Source organism: Suillus fuscotomentosus, assembly GCF_016647785.1.
Source record: "Suillus fuscotomentosus strain FC203 chromosome Unknown F5891scaffold_8, whole genome shotgun sequence".
Lineage (NCBI taxonomy): Eukaryota > Fungi > Basidiomycota > Agaricomycetes > Boletales > Suillaceae > Suillus > Suillus fuscotomentosus.
This window is the reverse complement of record NW_024539520.1, coordinates 187805-206576: the sequence shown is the minus strand read 5'-3', so window position 1 is coordinate 206576 and position 18772 is coordinate 187805. Positions and strand designations below refer to the sequence as shown.

Below are 18772 nucleotides of genomic sequence, written 5' to 3'. Positions count from 1 at the left end.
CTGACTAGATTGATAGGTGAAACAAAGATACCAAGACTCAAAGGAGCCATAATGGGCTAGGATAATCAACTGTGTGGTGCATCACATGCTAGGAATGGTCAATATATCAATACTAAGGGATTTTTACTTAAATTTACATAGTGAAACACTCTGCAAGCTTGGCTAAAAGAGACTTCCAACCACAATCACCTGGGTGTATCAGTATCACATCAAGCTCGTCCTTACACCACTTCCATTATCAGAAACTATGCTATATGATTGGATAAATAGTTTCTATTATGCCTATCCATCTTGATGCATGATGATACTGATATATTTGCATATTTTGGGAATACTTGTTGGAGATAATCTATTCTCACTGGCAAGTATGTACTAGGATGTGAGATGAACAGGTAAACACCAAAAATGAGTACCCTAGTACAAGCCCGGCCCTAACAGGTGGGTACAACACACCCATGGATTCAGGATGACATTCTAATATGGGCCTACAGTAGGTTGGCTCAATACTTAGGGAGCATTGTTAACATGGGCTGTTCTATAGTATAGGGTGAAGTCACTAAAGGGGCTCTTGAGTGTGGATCAAATAATTGAGTGCATCCACATCTGAATGCTTAATTTCATGTATGTCATTGAGGTGTTGACCAAATAACCGAGCACACCTAAATCAAAACCCATAATTCTATGTATTGAATATAGGTGTGGATCAAATATGTGACTACACCTATGTTCAAATGTCATGTGTCATCTATTGTATTCTGATATAAATCAAATATGTTACAACATCTTCAGCAAAATATTTTTCATATGATATTGTGTTCTGATGTGATCAAATCAGTCACAGTATCTCTGGAAAAATACTGTCAATATAATAATATATTGTCTTTCATTGGTGGATAAAATATGTCGCAACATTTCCAATAAAATACACTATCTGATATAATGTATTGTGTTTTGGTGTAGAGTGAATTTGTGAATTGAATCACACCTGTGGCCAAATGCATTATTTTATCTAATACACTGTGTTTGGCTATAGGTTCAATTCATAAACCAAACCACACCCTTCCTGGTATATATCATAATATTCAATATTACCTTCTACCATCATTACCCCTTTTCAAAAACATTGATATAAAACTAATGAAGGTTTTCTGTTACACATCTTATCCCACACATTATCTTTTTTATAACAAGTCTCCCATGATACAAGTGAGTAACTCAGTTTGTCACACAACCCTTCTCATTTTAGACTTCAATTTCTAAAGATAATACAGGATGCCAGCTGATTGCCAACAAAGAGGGAAACTGACAGCATACACAGTGTCTTTTCTGAAAGAATCAGCTAACATCAAGATCAACACTCTCACAGATGTTGCAGACCACAGGGAATGCTATAGCCCACTGTTTGGTGAATTAGTGCCAGAGCACAAGTACTTCTATATCAAGTGTCACGAGGATGAACAGAATGATAACACCCCATACTTATTAACTGACTTCACATTTTTCAACATCTGGCAAGACATGGTTTCTTTTGCCCATGTTTCCTATCAAAATTTTGATCTAAACATATATGAATCATAATTGTGGCCTGGGAAGAGTTGCTGTGTTGAAGTGAAACACACTGTACAACAACATTTTGCATTGGTCTGTCACCTATCACACTTAACCATGTATGTGATTAATATTTGAATTGAGCAGCACAGTCATTTAATTTATAATTGTAATCAAAGCAAATTGTATTAGCATGCACCTATATTACTTGAGTCTACCAGGGGCTAGGTTGGTGGCTCCTCACCAATCAGACTTACCAGGAGCTGCTAATCGGCACGGTATAACATTTTAACATCATAGGCGAGCTCCTGGGATGCTATTGCACATGTTTCTTGTAAGATTAATATACTCATGTGGGTCTATACCAAATAGACTCTCTCAGATTGTGCATGTGAAGGCAAACATCTGTGTATTCACCTATAACAAATAGACTCTCTAAGGGATGTAAGCATAAGTAAATGTAAGTAGGATAAATAGGTATCTTACCTCAGATTGTGCACGCGAAGGCAAACATCTGAGGTAAAGGCTCAAATCGACGGTAACTAAATAGCTTGAATGCTCTTGTGAATATGTGAGACTATAATAAAGGGAAAATGGTGCTGGTCATGGCATACAAAGGATTCAGTGATACAAAAGAATTAATAACATAAGAGCAGCTAAAAGACACGAAAGAAAACAGGTGAGACACAATAGAACGAAATGCACACTTTGTTCTGTTAAATGGGACTTTGTGTGAGCTTGCTCGACCTCTGAATTCCAACATTTCTACCTAGATCTTACTTAAATTTATTGACTCATCTATGCATTTGTAGCTGTTTTTCTCAAAGTACTCTTAGTCATACAGTTATTTGCATGTGGAACCAAAGTGTCATATCCCATATATCCACACTTATCTTCTGGACTTCAGACTCTCAGATCCAGTCTGGTCTGATGCATAGATCTACTTCCAATTTGATATATGATAAGCTTCTTCATTTATTTCCTGTTCATATAACATTAAACACAGCCTATTTTGTATTTCCTCTTCCCGGTATCTTGGTTATACTTATTACTGGTATGCTTACTGATCAATTAACCCATGCTGCATTTCCGACTCACATTTGATAGGCTTTGCATATGCTTTTTACATAGCCTCAGACCTTTGCATATTGATCCTTCTATTATCCTCTTAGTATATAAACTCTTGTATATGTCCCATAGTATCTCAGTTTGGATATTATCTGAGTTTGTTCTCTTTCTGTCCTCCAGACTGGAGTTTATTCAGCTCTTGTCAATCTCTGAGACTTTGGATTGATTCTGATAGTCTATATATACTCTGTTTGTTTCTAGTTTGGACTTGTCCAGATTAGTCTTATAAGTGTTTCCAATATCTGGAAGTTTTCAAATAATACTATAAGACCTGTGCAACCCTCTGGATGTGTTATTATTAGTCTCTGAAATAAGGGGCACAGCATACGAGCTGAGGCTAAAGTCCTTCAGATCCAATCCTATGGAAGTATGACCTTAATACAAAGGGCTAACTTAGATACAGCCAGGCTTGCCACTTCAATATAACTGACTGTGAGTGGTATTCTCCAACTGTATTATATTCATAAAATTCCTATGGAAATCCTTTCTAAAACATTCATGGCTCCTGTACATGGCACACCCCATAAATCCTTTCAAAGTTTTTTTCACTAAAACAAGGGCCCAATTTGCTGACTGTATGCCCACCATTTTCAATTTTTTATTTTCCAAGATGTATTGATGGCATTCACTGAAAATTATTAGTGACACTTGGATGCTGATTTACAGAGCCCTCAACATTCTCAACAAGTGCAGGACAGTATACCTCCAACCTAATCAAGCTCACCTTAAACTCAGAGTCTTTCCAATTATCTAGTATCATATATTTTCCTACCCAGGATAATAGTGAGGATAATAAATCTGATGACATTCTGAAATACTATGTGACTCATCCCTTATTTACAAGACTACAGAAATTATTGTGCTACCATATCAATACATTATAAATTTATTCACTCTCTTCATGAACACTATTCTTATGCTCCTTCACCCATCATTATATGACACACCAAATGTAATCCCAGCTTAGTTACCTACCTGTAATCCTTTGACAGGTTGTGCTTAGGCAATGACTGCAGATTAGATCTGCTTCAAAATGGCGATTCTGGAAGGCCATCAATCTATTACGTGTAAATGCAGCCATTAAATTTGTGACATCAAAGTGTTCATCAAATGAAATGGATTGTATATCACAAAGTCCACTGATAAGCATTTGCCAGTGAATATAAATGCACACAATCACTGACTCACTCTATAGCACACATGGGATAATTAGGACATATTGTCCTGGTGCTGATGCAAGAGACCATAATTTTAACATAATATAAATTGCACTCACATGAGTTCTTATTACAATTAGCTCCCTAGACCATATTCATTCTCCTTCCTTTCTAAAGTCACATTGAATACTCCCTATTGCCAATATTCATTTACACAGATTAAGGATCTTTCTTCAGAGGTTGACCTCATTCACTTCGTATTAGCAGGTAGGGTTGGACAGCAGGTGGCTGATGAGCCTGACTAGTATCATATCACTTTAAATTGCATAATAGGTCTTCCTTCTCTTCCTCAGATGCTGTAGCACTTGAGCTTATGCTAGGCTCATATTTAGTTATTTTCTGATTTACATCAAATGCCTGTCACACAATAATCACTTCCTGATGTAACCCAAAGGTAAATGGTGCTAAGATTTCAATGTGCTGATTCAGCCAATCAGCGCTAAGGGGAACAATTTCTTATAATAACATCCAGTCTCATGATATAGCTCATTTCTATCAGTTCCTTAGATTCCTCCTCTAGGACACACTGCCTAGCTTCCAGTACTTCTTATCTTGCAAGAACTTCTACAGTGAGCAGGGATCTATTCCTGGCTGTTAAAACTAATTGCCGAACAGGCAGAAGCTGCTAAAATAGATCATTCAACATGTACTCTATGTATTTCCAGGCAATTGTAAAATGAAGTAGTGGTATTGTGTACTTACTTGATTTGAGGAATCAGTATTTGCGCTGACACTATTTTGATAAGCACTTATTTGAGCTGTATGAGGTATCATATGTGAGATAGAAAAACACACTCAACATATAATTTAATATATACAGAATTTCACAGGAAATATGATGAGATGACATAATCACATTATTTCCACACAATTCATGATACAATGCAGCTTCACTATTGACATAGGCATCTGCTAAGCATTGATCATGTCAACTTCAGTGTACAAGCTGTGCCGGACTGTCCAGTCTGACATAAAGAATCAAGCAGGTCATGAGACACATTCTTTGTCAGCTCCAATGCAACGCTTAGCAGCAATGACAACTGCTATGAGTCTCTGTGACCATCTAGCATATCTTCTTATCCATCTACTTCTCCAATATAATACTTATATAGATACAGAGAGTATGAGCCCCACGTTAGATATTAATCTAACTTTGAATATTGGCCTCACTCCGGATAGCAACCTTACTCCTAGTTCTCTCATTATCAATGTTAACCCCAACCCGCCCCCACCCTACTCAAGCACCTACCACACATGTCTCTGTGAGGAGTGTCAGCACTATTGGTAAAAGTGAGGATAACTATGAGTATACTACTTTTGTCATATATTTATGGGGCCAGTACATTGTTCGTGCACAATTGTGGATTTGAAAGAGATGCATGACAAGAGGTGTCAGACTGAGATATGACCAGTTCAATTTTATATTTATCTCCATAAATTGTCATTGATGCTTCTTCACATAATAAGATATATATTTAATATATATCTACTACTTGTATATACATCTAACATCTCATACATACCTCTGCACTTCTGTTGATCACTGTACAAACTTTACACATTTTATGTATGAGCTTATATTTAGCACATATCTGCTGCCAATTTGCATACATACTACATCTCATGCATACCTCCACACTTCTGTTGGTTACTCTATAAGCTTGGCACACTTTTTGTACAAGCTTAGCTTTACATTTGACATATATTTGTTAGTCTTGCATACTACTGCAATCTCATGCATATCTCTTATAGTACATTATGTTAATATAGTGTTTGTAAACTGTATAAGGTAGTAACTGGCTATAGTGATTCTTTTGTCAATGCTTATTTGTCTTTCCCCCAGCATCATGGTATGTCATAAATGTTCTGAGTCAACTGACTCATCTGATTCATCTGTATCCTTATATATCTCGGCCTCCTCAGCATTGTTAGCAGAATCTTTATCTCTGAAGAAGGTCACAGTTTTAAACAAAGACATGAGGCCCAAGAAAGACACTATTAATCAGATCATGATGATGAGATAAGGGAAAAGTAACTCAATTAATTCATTTGAAATGTTCTGGTCATTCATACCACTAGACATAGAAAAAATAGTCTAACATTGATTCTCAAGAATTAATGTAGGTTTGGCTCTGCAGCAGCACAATGCTGTGGAAAATAGTGAGCTATCGGAAGATGAAGATGCTCAGGTTTGTTGTGAGAAGTGACTCTCAAAGATGTAAGTTAATCTCAAATATTAGTATGGAGTGACCCTTGTAAAGCCTCCAAGCTCAATACTATTATCAACAAAGTGACTGCATGCACATACATATCTCAAGAACCAAATTAGCCATTATATAGCCTTCAACACTAAGAACCACCCAATATGCCTGGCTATATATAATGGAAGTAGTTTGCAGACCCATTTAGGTATCAACTACCCTTTTTTAATGCATTTTCTCTGTCTGATCAGGAAACTTAGGGGATTTTCAAAGGACACCAACAAGTGAGGTTTTTACAGTTCACCTTACATTAGTCTAACATTTCGCAGGACACTTCAAGACATTCAGTGTGGCAAGATTAACTTGACTGCATTCATACTGTAGCGCTCGACCTCATGTTGAGCTCATATTCAGTGAAATACCAATGTACATCAAATGCCTATTATACACAAATCACTTCCTGATGTGACCCACCGCTTTGACTTGTGGACCCGATATTTAGGCCAACTTGGATGCAATATTTTCCCACACATATCCTCTCCATGTCCTGTCCTATCTCACTAGCCCCACTAGGTGTGTAGTAGATTATTTCGCACATTACTCATGTCTCAGCCAGTGCTATTAAAGGTGTTAGGAGTGTTTTTATACATGTTACTGTAATATGAAGCTTGTGGAATGAGGAAAAACTGTAGAGTGATGTAGGATGTTAGCAAGTTCAGATTGAGGAGGGAATATTTCATAATACCTCTGGAGGAATTTCACAGCTTTGCAGAATGCAGCCATGTGATGTCCACTGAAGATCTGATTATCAGTATTAGTAGAATAATAGTTGAATACAAGAGGGCTGGAAAGGATCTGTACAGCAGGGTGTAAAGTCCAAACAGCACCAGCAAAGACAATGTATGGGCCTGGAGAAAATATTTGTTTCATCTCATATTCTAAGACCAAGGAAATGTTGGCACTAACCAAAAAGTATAAGCAGAAAATATGAAGGAGCAGATCCTGACATCCTAGGTGCTAAATGGAAATATGATAGGAACACATGCTAAAAAAACAAATGAATATTTAATGGATGGACAAAGGACAAGTGATGGAACTGAGGATATATGTACCAATACACTACTGGAGCACTCGTGTGTGCGAGCGGCCGATGAGGTGCCTAAGTGTGCTAGGATCAGATATGAGTCATGCTATATTAGGAAGTAATTGGAATAATGGAGAATTAAATCTCTATAAGGCCACAGAGATATCAGTCTCTACAGTGGTGCTGGTGGTACCAAAGTGGCTGTACACAAAAGCAGAGGAAGGAGAGGTCTGACAAGGGCAAAAAGAGAAAACCCAGGTGCACTGCTTAGTAACAGAGTGAAAATCACAATGTCATTGCATAGATCATGTCTATTATCTACTCATGAGTACCTCATAATCCATTTAGTAGTCTAGAGCATAGCAGTTTTGAAATGACAAACAAATTTGTCAGAACTTGTTGTGGTGTGCCCTTGCCTTGAGTAGATATTTGAGTGACAGTGAGGGTAGTTGGCAACAAGAGAGTAGGTTTGATATGTTATCAGAACCTATTGAGGTACACTTTTGTCTCAAGTAGACATTTGAGTAAAAGTAAGGGTGATTGATGACAGGTAGAATTAGCAACTTACATAGCAGGTTAAATATGGCAAACAAATTTGTCAGGACCTGTTGCGGTGCACCCTTGCCTCAAGTAGATATTTGAGTGACAGTGTGGGTGGTTAGTGACAAGAGGGTAGGTTTAATATGACAAATGTGATTGTTAAAACCTGTTGAGGTATGCCTTTGGATCAAGTAGATATTTGAGTGCAAGTAAGAGTGGTTGGCAACAGGTAGAGTTAATGACTTACACAGTAGTTTTCAAATAATGACTGTCTTTGTCAGAACCTGTTGAGATATGCCCTTGCCTTGAGTTGACAATGGAATGACTGCGAGGGTTGTTGGCAGTGAGTAGAGGTGGTCAAAACTCCAACTTGGTGTTGTGTACATAGACAGCAGCAGGACAGCAAAGGACTGGCATACATTATATTGTAGTATCGCCAGAGGGTAGAGACTAGAAAATAAGTGTAGAAATAGAAAAGAACCAAATGAAAAGGTTAACATATGGAGGAGATAGTGTCATCATTGTGAGGAACAATGAGAAGACTGTTTGACATAAGCTACAGCATCATAGGAGAGGCAGGCAGCACTCAGTAAGCCCCAAGAAGCCATATACTACCTACCGATGCTGTCAGCAGTGTTCCTAAGCATTCAAGTAAGCATTGCAATAAGGAGTAAAGATATTTATTAGGAAGATATTGGGATATAGTGGGAACAAGAGATTGCCATACTATTTTGGTTTTATTTCCACCCAGTATGGCAAGGTAGTTAGGTGAAGTAATGTCAAGGTGTGATCCTAATAAGTTATGAGCAAAATACTGCAAAATGGATGGTTCAAGAAAGCACCTTGACTATCGGTACTTTTCTGATAATAATAAAAGTTGTAGCCATTATCAAGGACAGTCTATCTATGGTCTTATGACATCAATAGGTTACAATCCTAGTAAGTTATAAAGAAAATACTTGAAAGTGGATGGTTCAAGAAAGCACCTTAACTATGGGAACTTTTCCAATGAAACTCCAAGTTATAGCTCTTGTCAAAATTACCATAGAGATCTTTATGAAGCTTTATAGTTCCTAAAGCTGTTAAAGTTAATGAGCACTTATTATAGTAGTTAACCAGCCAGGCTATATTTTGAAAGTAGAAGGGGTGGTACCATACAATATGATTTTTTGATTATTTATGACCTGGGTAATACAACTTGATACTACTAAATACTAGGCTATTGACCTGAGAGATTACAGCACTCGTGATCCCTGCAATATATAAGAGTTTTAACTTTTACAAAGATGCTCAAGGTTGCATCATCACTATTCTTTACTGCAATGAGATGATATACATGACTTGCATCACATGTATGTATTCTTGTTTATGCATTCTTTGTAAACATTCTTGTCATCCAGGTTGTTCCTGTGAAGTTTCAGATATTTTGGTCTACAAGACTTACAAAAATGTTTGATCTGTAGGTGACATATACTGGCATGCTAGAGGTATCAGCACATTCATTATCTTGTAAAATCTTCAGCTGACTTCTCTTAGACCACAACTCATAATTCATAGAGTGCTAGCCTCCTGTATCTTATGCAATCTGTGATATAAGAGCCATTAGTCAAATTTCTCCTATCACTGACATGTGTTATACCCCTGAAGTCCATAGTCTCACATTTGTCAAAGGGTATTTTTGTATGTTCAGTGAAGATCCCAAACTTCCACAATAACATACAATTATGCTTCTCAAGTTATTTTGATTGTACTTTCTTCAGCTTGCATGCATGAAATTGACATTTTAAAAATCTTACCAAGAGAATTTTATGTTTGGTGTTACCTTCCCAAAGGACACTATTATTTTAGATCCTGAATACTTTCATTTTAGCCAATGTCATATTAACAGATGGAATACATCCAGGATTATATTCATGCTGGAATTATCTGTGGCCTTATATTATAACAGAGGGCTGTGTATATAGATGCAGAGATCACAGATTCTACCATCAATTAGGATCTGAAGCATGCACTTGAAACTCTCTATCATATGATGATCATGATACTGTATCTTTCATCAAGTGTAGTTGAGCAGTACTATATTACTGGTATAAGTATAATAAATGATAAGTCTTATACAAAAGGTCCATACTTGGCCTTTGCCTGATGGTGACAAAGTCACTATAGTATTGTGCTATGAATACCAGCATCAATTTCATTACTGAATTGGAGATTTGTTAAAATTATGCACAAAGGGTAGGACTGATTCTGAGAGGCTGGACTTCAGCTTATGCACTGTGTCTCTTATCCAAGTATGTGTCTTTAATGTCAGAATGATGTCTAGAGAAAGTCCGAGGAAGTCCAAAGGACTTCCAGAGGAGTGTGGAAACTTTGGAAGGATTTTCTGGGTGAGTGCAAGTAACTTCCAGAGGAGTGTGGGAAAGTTCTGAAGGAGCTCTTATAAATTACAATGAGTTCTTGTTCTGATACAAATATGTATAAGACTAGCACCTTGGTTGAGGAAAAGCCTACATATCCTATTGTCGGGACCTGATACTTGTGGGCTAATTGAATGATAGATGCAGGGTCTGGAAGCAGATCATTAGAGAGTACATAACACATAGAATCACTGTCTGGGTCAGTCAATCTAGCAATTTCACCTTCTAGTTCATCCCACTAAGCTAGAAAAGTTTGCCAATCTGCTTTCAATTGTTGAATAACCTCACAACAAAGTTCATTTATCTCATATTTATTTGAGAGATTCAAGAGGTGGTAAATTGTATGAGATGTATATTGGGTTAGGCATGGGTATAATGGGAAAATCTAGTGGGAGAAGCCTGATAAACAATAAACCTACAATCAAAGCAATATTCTCACTGTGAAAGATATATAGCTTTCAATAAAAATTTGGTCTCTTTAGCATTGTCAGGGAAACACACTAGTGGAACATTGTTATATGTCTTGGCCTCCAAAACAGGTGGCAACACCAACATATCTGCAAAGATAGTAGAATAATGTGAAAAAATTGATTGATAGACTTGAAAGACACTTTGTTTGCCAAAAACATTTGAGGTCATAAGTGTAATGTTGTCATCAAAGGAATACAGAAAAGTGTGTCTTTGTGCTATTTAGTGGTTGAACATGTCCGGAAAACCAAGCCCTTGGCTATATAGTATAGGACCAGTTCTGTGCCCACCACATTTTGAAATGCATCCCACTTTATAATAACTCATTTGTTCAAAAAATGTAATAGACAGTAATATTCCAATGTACATGTAAATGCTACGATAAATTTTTGAGAGTTATTGATGATGATATTAGTATTTTGTAGCAAGATCATTGGAAACAGTGTTGTCTTTGACTTTACCAGTCCTTTACCCACCTCAATTTAGATGTCACATCATACAACACCATAAATTTGTAATTCAAAAGGTAATGATAACATTGATGATGCAACACTCATGGGAATAGTGTGTGAATTATGTGTGACAAACTTGCCAAGATAAGACCTCAGAAAAGCAATCTATGTACTCTATAGAAGAAACAGAGGTGGTATTCACAAATCTGCTGTAGGTAAAAACGATGTTCAAAGTATATACTTCATATTCTACCAGCCACTGTTTCTCAAAAAAAATCATTGATGCACTATGGCTCTTAACAAAGTTAACTTAGGACAACTGATTTGTATTATGCACAACATTGTGGATGTCAATTCTTCATTGTATACTATATAAATGTCCATAGAGGCCTTATGTAAAATATCTTCCTATATGTTAATATGAAAAAATGAAGAAATAATAATTTTTGCCTGAGGTGGGTAAAGGAGTAGGGGTGGATAAAGGACCAGTCCTATACTGTACAAAGAGTCATGTGATCATCATCAGAGGGACAAGATAAATGTAGCATAGGGTAAAACAAGAATACACAAGTGGCTACAACATAAGTACAAGCAGAAAGATATATCTGTCTCAACTCATACCACTACTTATGACTTGGGTTGGTTACCCATTTAAATACTATAGCCATAATAATAATAGAAATACAGCAGTTTTTGGCTCACACATCATGTGGTCATGAGAAGTTTTGGCCCTTCCTGATGAATCAATTATACTGTCATAGTTACCTGCTGGATGGTTATATATAGCACAATTATATCACAGACTCCAGACCTGATGATGATACCAAAAAGGTCTGTTAGCTGTGATTCTTGATCATTATGCTTTGAAATAATGTTGTCTAATCATAGAAAAACCTGCACTGAACTTATACTCAGACACACCTTATCAGACACTTTATGTGCTTGCCTTCACTGGGCTTCTTAAATTACTTTCTAGCATAACTCACACCTGTACTACATGAGTTCATTAGCTCTCCTTCAAGTTCTCCCAATAAGGAATATTCAAAGAAGGATGCAGATGTTATGGCTGTCTGATATCAGTTCCTCTACCACACAGGTATATCATGCATGTTATACCTGATTAGTGGGCATAGACTGAGTATTGTGCATTAAGAGTTGAAAGCTGCCAAGATGATTCTAAGGAAATGCAGTACCTGTTTCTGCCAAACCTATCAGCTTGGCATAATACTACCCATGCTTGTCCCAGATATGATTACAGTGATTTGCAGTGATGCTACTGGTACATGGAAGTATGTATGGAAATTTGCAGTGCTAGCATACTTATATCATGATGAAGGTGAGTTTTAGGCTCAAAAGTTGTCAGTAGAAAAATGTAAGCATCTCAAGCATAATTTAAGTGATACACAACCGCTAGGCTTGTCCCTGGAAGATGTGACACTCTTTCCTTCTTTCTTTCTCTCCACAAGTGACTAGCTTGCAGCAAATGCCAGTGATTGATGGATATTCCAATGTCTGCTGCATGAATATCAGAAATGTAGATGATCATCGTCTAAAATTCCATTTGTTGTACTGCCACTTTAGATTTATTGAGTATCCAAAAGTACCTGGGGTCATTGCTTGTTGAGCTGATGGAATTTTACAGTGCCCAGTTGTAGCAGATAGTTCAGCGATGTACGAAGTCAACTAATCATATTGGTATACCTGTAGCAGATAGCTACACATGTTGTTAGTTAAGTAGATACTGAATACTATGATGGTACTAGCCTCAGTGATGTATGAAGTCAACTGAGGATAGTACAAGGAGTGGGAATGAACGAGAATATATAGGTACGAGGTAAACCACTGGTACTAAGTGTCCATGAAGAAGGTTCGATAATCCAATACTCCCCCTCAAACCGAGTGAAGTCCGAGGGTGGAGGCAAAGTGTTTAACCTTTAAACTAGGAAGAGTTTTTGTAAGTGTATCAGCAATCATGTCGTCCGTAGGACAATAAACGATTGAAATAGACCTTTTGTCCACGCAAAAACATATGAAATGGTATCGTATATCAATATGCTTAGTCTGAGCGTGAAACACTCTGGACTGAGCAGACTGGTTGTTGCAATGCAAGATGGTAGAGCAGGTAAGCGGGCGAAATACTTCACTAACAAAACATCGAAGCCAGATAGCTTCTTTGGCAGCGTGCGTGGCTGCAACATATTCTGCCTCCATCGTTGAAAGAGTCATTGACTCTTGCTTCTTTGACCCCCAAGAGACCGCTCCGCCGTCCAACAAGAATGCGTAGCTGGATATGGCATGTCTGTGTTCTTGTGACGTGCCATCAGTGTCAGTGAAACCTTCCAGTCCCTGTCTGCAGCCGCCAAAGGTGAGTGCGAGGGTTTTTGTACCTATAAGATCTTTTTGACAGCCTCCCAGTGGGGCATGCCAGGATTTGCCCCAAATTGGGCTACAGTGGATACTGCGAAGGCAATGTCGGGACGTGTCCTGACAGCAAGGTGCATGAGCGAGCCAATAGCTTCATGATAGGACACATTCTTCATCCGTGTGGACTCAGTAGGAGTTATAGGGGACTGCAAGTATGAAAGAGGGAGATTGGGATCCATAGGGATAGAGCATGGTTTTAGGTGGACAAAATTGTACTTGGTTAGGATAGCTTCAACATAGGTCTCATGTGAGAACGAGATGGTGCACGCGACACGGTCGTGCGTCACCTTCATGCCAAGTAGCGATGCGACTGGTCCTAAGTCAGAGAGCTTGTAGTGTGCGGCTACTTGCTGTTTGAATGTGGTGATGAGTGCATGGTTGCTACCGGTGACTGTGCAGTCGTTGATGTGCGCAGAGAGGATGAGGATATCGGGGCTGACGTGTTTGAAAACACGCCCCAGTCAGATTCTGTGCACGTTAGTCCTAAGTGTTTGAGGAGGCGACATAGCTGTTGGTACCATTTAAGGGCTCCCTGCTTGGAGCCGTAGAGTGCGACATGCAGTCGTGCGACTGGGTGCTTAAACTTAGGATCTGCTGTAAGTCCAGGCGGGAGTTGCATGAAGGTAATTTCATTAGAGTTGAGTTTGCCATTAAGGAAAGCGCTATGGAAATTGAATACGTCGATGTCCCAATCGTTGTGCGTGGCAATTGCCATGATGGTTCAGAGAGAAGTGAGGCATGCGACTGGTGCATAAGTGTCATAGTAGTCTATGCCATATACCTGGGAATAACCTTTAGCCACTAGCTGAGCTTTGTACTTGTTGATTTCCCCATCCGCAGTGCATTTGATCCGGAATTCCCATTTGCAGCCAATAATGTTTATGTTGTCCGGGCGTTTGACGACAGTCCAGGTGTGAGTGTCCTCCAGCCCGTCGAGTTCCTTGTTGATTGTGCCTTCCCATTTAGGCCAGTCGGTCCGGACACTTGCCTCTTTCACAGTTGTGGGGTCTGTTCCTTCCACGGCTTCTACACCTGCCATCATTGCAAATATCTCTTCATCATCTTCGTCCATCTCACTATTCTCCCCCTCCATTCCCAGCTCCACAGCCAAGTGACTGGACTCCCCCATGGGCTGCATCCCATGAGGTAAGTTTGTGCTATTACCGTTCATTGTGCCTGCACCTTTGCGCAGGCTCTTAATGTACGCTGACTTGATTCTTACCCGGCCAGAGCGACACAACAGCACTGCACTCTTGAATTGTGGGGCTAGGTGGTTGGTAGAAGGAGTTGGAATGGGATTTTGGGCAGGTGGCTTCCCGGTAAGTCTTGAACCAACATCATCAATTCGTATCGTGTGGCTGATCATTGGCGGGGTTGTTGAACCGACATCATCGGTTCATACCGTATGGTGTCCTTCTTCTTCAGATCCTTCCAGAGGTATTCTGACCTCTGGGGTGTCAAACCTGACACTATGCTCGACCCCTACGTGCTTGCTTTAGGTGTGCAGGGCTCATAACCTGTAGCAGATAGCTCAGCGATGTACGAAGTCAACTAATCATATTGGTATACCTGTAGCAGATAGCTACACATGTTGTTAGTTAAGTAGATACTGAATACTATGATGATACTAACCTCAGCGATGTACGAAGTCAACTGAGGATAGTACAAGGAGCGGGAATGAACGAGAATATATAGGTACGAGGTAAACTACTGGTACCAAGTGTCCATGAAGAAGGTTTGATAATCCAACACCAGTGTGTCTCCAAACATATACAACATACAAAAAGATGCACAACCATGAATCAAGAACAAAGGGTCCAATTCAGAAAGAATTTGTGAGATGATGAAGTGCAATACAGTAGTGTTGGACTAAATGACTGGCTGCTCAATGATGTGCTTATATAAAGGGTGCATGTCGGAGTGGGTAGCAATGCAGCAGATGGCTCTGTGGCAGGTGTTCTGTAGGAGAAGAAGGATTGAGAGGGTTAGCATAAGCTTCAAGTGTATCAGTAGTGGTAGTGTGCATAGCACCTGTTATAGCGATGACTGCTAGTCTTTGCACAGTAGACATGTGTTTTGCTATACCTATGGAACTACATTGGGCTTGGTCTGAATCTTGTTGGAATGCTGGCTTGAACCAAATATCGGTAGCATAAAGCATTCTTGGAATGGCTATGGCTTGGTATAACTGACAGATTAGTCGTAAGGGCATTCTCATGGAGGTGAAGGAGAGGCAGCAAAGTTAAAGTATGTAGCTTGTTCCCTTGACTATAGCAAAGTCGACATGGGCTTTCCATTGTAGTCTGTGGTTGAGGATAACTCCTAGAAAGCAGTGAGTGGGAGTAGGGGTGATAGTGTTACATCTAATGGATATCATCAGTTGTTTCTTGGTTCTATTTATGGAGAAGTCTATTGAGGCGAATTGGCTGGTCTCAGACTTGGAGTTGTGGGCTGTCGATCAATCATAGTCTCTGCCTATGCGCTCCAGCATGTCTTGGAGAGTCTGCTGTGTTTTTTTGAATGATTTACCTATCATAATGAAGGCGGTATTATTGATGAATGCTGGAGTTGTTTCTTCTTTATGTCCTTGGGCCATGTCAACAAAATCAGCATTATAGATAATATATAGTACCATGGACAGTGGGTCTTCTTGTCTGATGTTGTTTGTAACTGAGTTCCAGTCTGAGGTGAAGTCATTGAATCATAATTGTGTACATCTGTTCTGTAGGACTTATTCTGTGAAATTAATCAGTGCTTTGGAGAGATGGCACATGTGTATATTGTGGAGGAGATGGTCAGTAACTGCATTGGGGAATGCTTCTTCTATATCTAGGAATAATGCTAAAGCTACCTTGCCTGTTCTCCAGGTGTTCTTGATAGTTGTTTCGAGGAGATGGAGTGAGTCTATTGAGGAGCGTCCAGGTTGGCTACCTCATACTGCTAGGAGTGGTAATGAACAGAATGCTTCAAATTTGTTAGCCCATGTTTATAATGATGCATGAAAAGACTTACTTGCCACAGAATAGTGACAACAGAATCTGAGCCCCATTTTGCAGACTTGAAAATGGGTTAACATCTGCACTATGCTTACAGTCACTCAAAAAAGTGTCTCAATGTTTGTTGTTTTTCATGTAACTGCTTTCTTATGAGTTAGGGTGTGGAAAACTGACTATGCTATAGGAAGGTGTCAGAAAGGTCCACTTCCCACTTTAGTCACCCCTCTCAAGGTACCTCTTAGGTATATATATTCTCACTTAAAATCCCATCTAAGAGTATAATCTTAGATGGTATTCCCATGCAATACAGGTTGTAATCCAGGCTATTCCAATACTTTCCCTGAGAAACCTGGGCTCACTGGGCCAATGTATATAGTCTGTCCCATGATCCATCTGGGATGTCCCAAGTCCCTTATGATTTTGATAACCAGAGGGTGCCAGGGGTCACTTCTTATAAAAGATTGCCTACACATTCAGACACTCAGAGTATAGTATTTGTCTGCAATCAATAGTGTTATGGAGGTCTGTCATATAGCATATATGTGTGAAGGAGGGTAGTGTAACATACTTGCTATCCTGACTATATGACCAGCATATTACTACAGAATAATACACAGACATAGTCTTTGTCCTTATGCTGAAACTTTGATACATATGATGTAGGATAGCCCAACACTTTTCACATAGTTGTTGGGCCATCCCAGGGCTATAATACACATGATGTGGAATAGCCCATATCTAGTTGATATAGTCACTGGGATGGCCCAGCACCCTGATACATATGATGCGGGATAGCCCACCTATGGTTCATATAGTCACTGGGATGGCCCACCAATGGTTCATAGAGTCACTGGGCTGGCCCAGCACCCTAATACACATGATGCGGGATGGCATCTACTGGATGTCCTCCTACTCTAGTCATTATTCCTTACAATCTGTATATGGTTTGAATCATCCCTTGGTACATCTCATATGTTCATGAATCTCAGCCACCTTGAACTGAATGGTAATCACTTTCTGGCTGAGCCACAGGACAAAATGAAGTCAATTAAATCCTTGACTCACCTGTGTATTGTGCTCTATCTGCACATTGCTGAGCCTGAGGCGATCACACTCATTATTTCCAATGTGCACCTTCAGTTGCTTGCTTTCCATGTACAGGACAGGCACATTGATATTGAAGAATTCCTAAATGAATACAGCATTGATGATGATGGGATTATACTCTTGCCTACTGAACTCTTGGTCTGGGGTGAACTTGGTCAGGGTGATATGTTGATTTGGCAGCTGGTAGAGAACCTGACAAAAATTCCTTTTGCTCAAAACCATGAGTCGTTGTGTTCATATATTAAACATGGGTTATACTTATTATATACACTAGAATATCACAGATGCATCTCACCCAGTAAGATACAGAATGTATATGCCAACTACCTTGACATTGCCAAGGTACCAAAACTCAATCAGTGCACTATTATGCAAAGACCCAGGTAAGTACTCATGAGATTGGCTAGAATAATGGGCCCATGAATGTAGTTGTTTCGTACATTAATGTTGTCAATGTCTATTCAACCTGCTGTATTCAATAATAGGATACATTTCATGTCTGTGATAGGATTTATTACACCATGTATGTTGTATTTTGATTATTTTCAGCACTGAGTCGTGTAACATGTTCAAGGCTATTGTGTCATGTCACATATAAAGTTCTCAATTGCTTGATCAACTTGTACAGCTTGCCAAGTCTCACCGAGTAGTTGTAAAATTCGAATAAATTAAACAACACCTGCAGTCAAATGCATTATTTAATCTAATATACTGTGTTCAGCTGTGTGTTTGATTTGTAAACCAAACCACACCCTTCCTGGTATATATCATACTGTTTGATCTTGTCTTCTACCATTATCACTCTGTCTCAAAAACATTGATATAAAGCTGACCAAGGTTTCTTATTCCACACATTATCTTTCTCATAATAAGTCTCCTATCATACAAGTAAGTAATTCAGTTTGTCACACAACCCTTTTTGTTCCAGACTCTAATTTCTAAAGACAATACAGGATGCCAGCTGATTTTCAACAAAGATGGAAACCAACAGCATTCAAAGTGTCTTTTCCAGAAGAATCAGCTGACATCAAGAACAACACTCTCATAGACATTGCAGACCATGTGGAATGCTACAGGCCACTGTTTGGTGAATTAGTGCCAGAGCACAAGTACTTCTACATCAAGTGTCACAAGGATCAAAAAAACAATGACACAACATATTCATTAACTGACTTCATATTTTTCAATGT

General features: G+C 39.0%; 3 protein-coding genes across 3 annotated transcripts; 1 reads left to right on the top strand and 2 right to left on the bottom strand.

Moving 5' to 3' along the window:
* Window positions 1-6745: 6745 nt before the first annotated feature.
* F5891DRAFT_1183589 (uncharacterized protein) lies at window positions 6746-7103 on the bottom strand (the record flags this gene model as incomplete). The annotated part of the gene is made up of 2 exons (XM_041366302.1): window positions 6746-7002; window positions 7061-7103. The coding sequence occupies 2 exons, from the start codon at window positions 7101-7103 to the stop codon at window positions 6746-6748; spliced, it is 300 nt and encodes a 99-aa protein (XP_041230521.1).
* Window positions 7104-10582: 3479 nt separating this feature from the next.
* On the bottom strand, window positions 10583-10813 carry F5891DRAFT_929675 (uncharacterized protein; the record flags this gene model as incomplete). Its single annotated transcript, XM_041373930.1, has 1 exon — window positions 10583-10813. A coding segment is annotated over one exon (231 nt), but the record flags the coding sequence as incomplete, so codon positions are not given.
* A 6700-nt stretch (window positions 10814-17513) lies between these two features.
* Window positions 17514-18232, top strand: F5891DRAFT_976528 (uncharacterized protein; the record flags this gene model as incomplete). Its single annotated transcript, XM_041376613.1, has 4 exons — window positions 17514-17742; window positions 17857-17965; window positions 18091-18105; window positions 18211-18232. The coding sequence occupies 4 exons, from the start codon at window positions 17514-17516 to the stop codon at window positions 18230-18232; spliced, it is 375 nt and encodes a 124-aa protein (XP_041230519.1).
* Window positions 18233-18772: the final 540 nt, after the last annotated feature.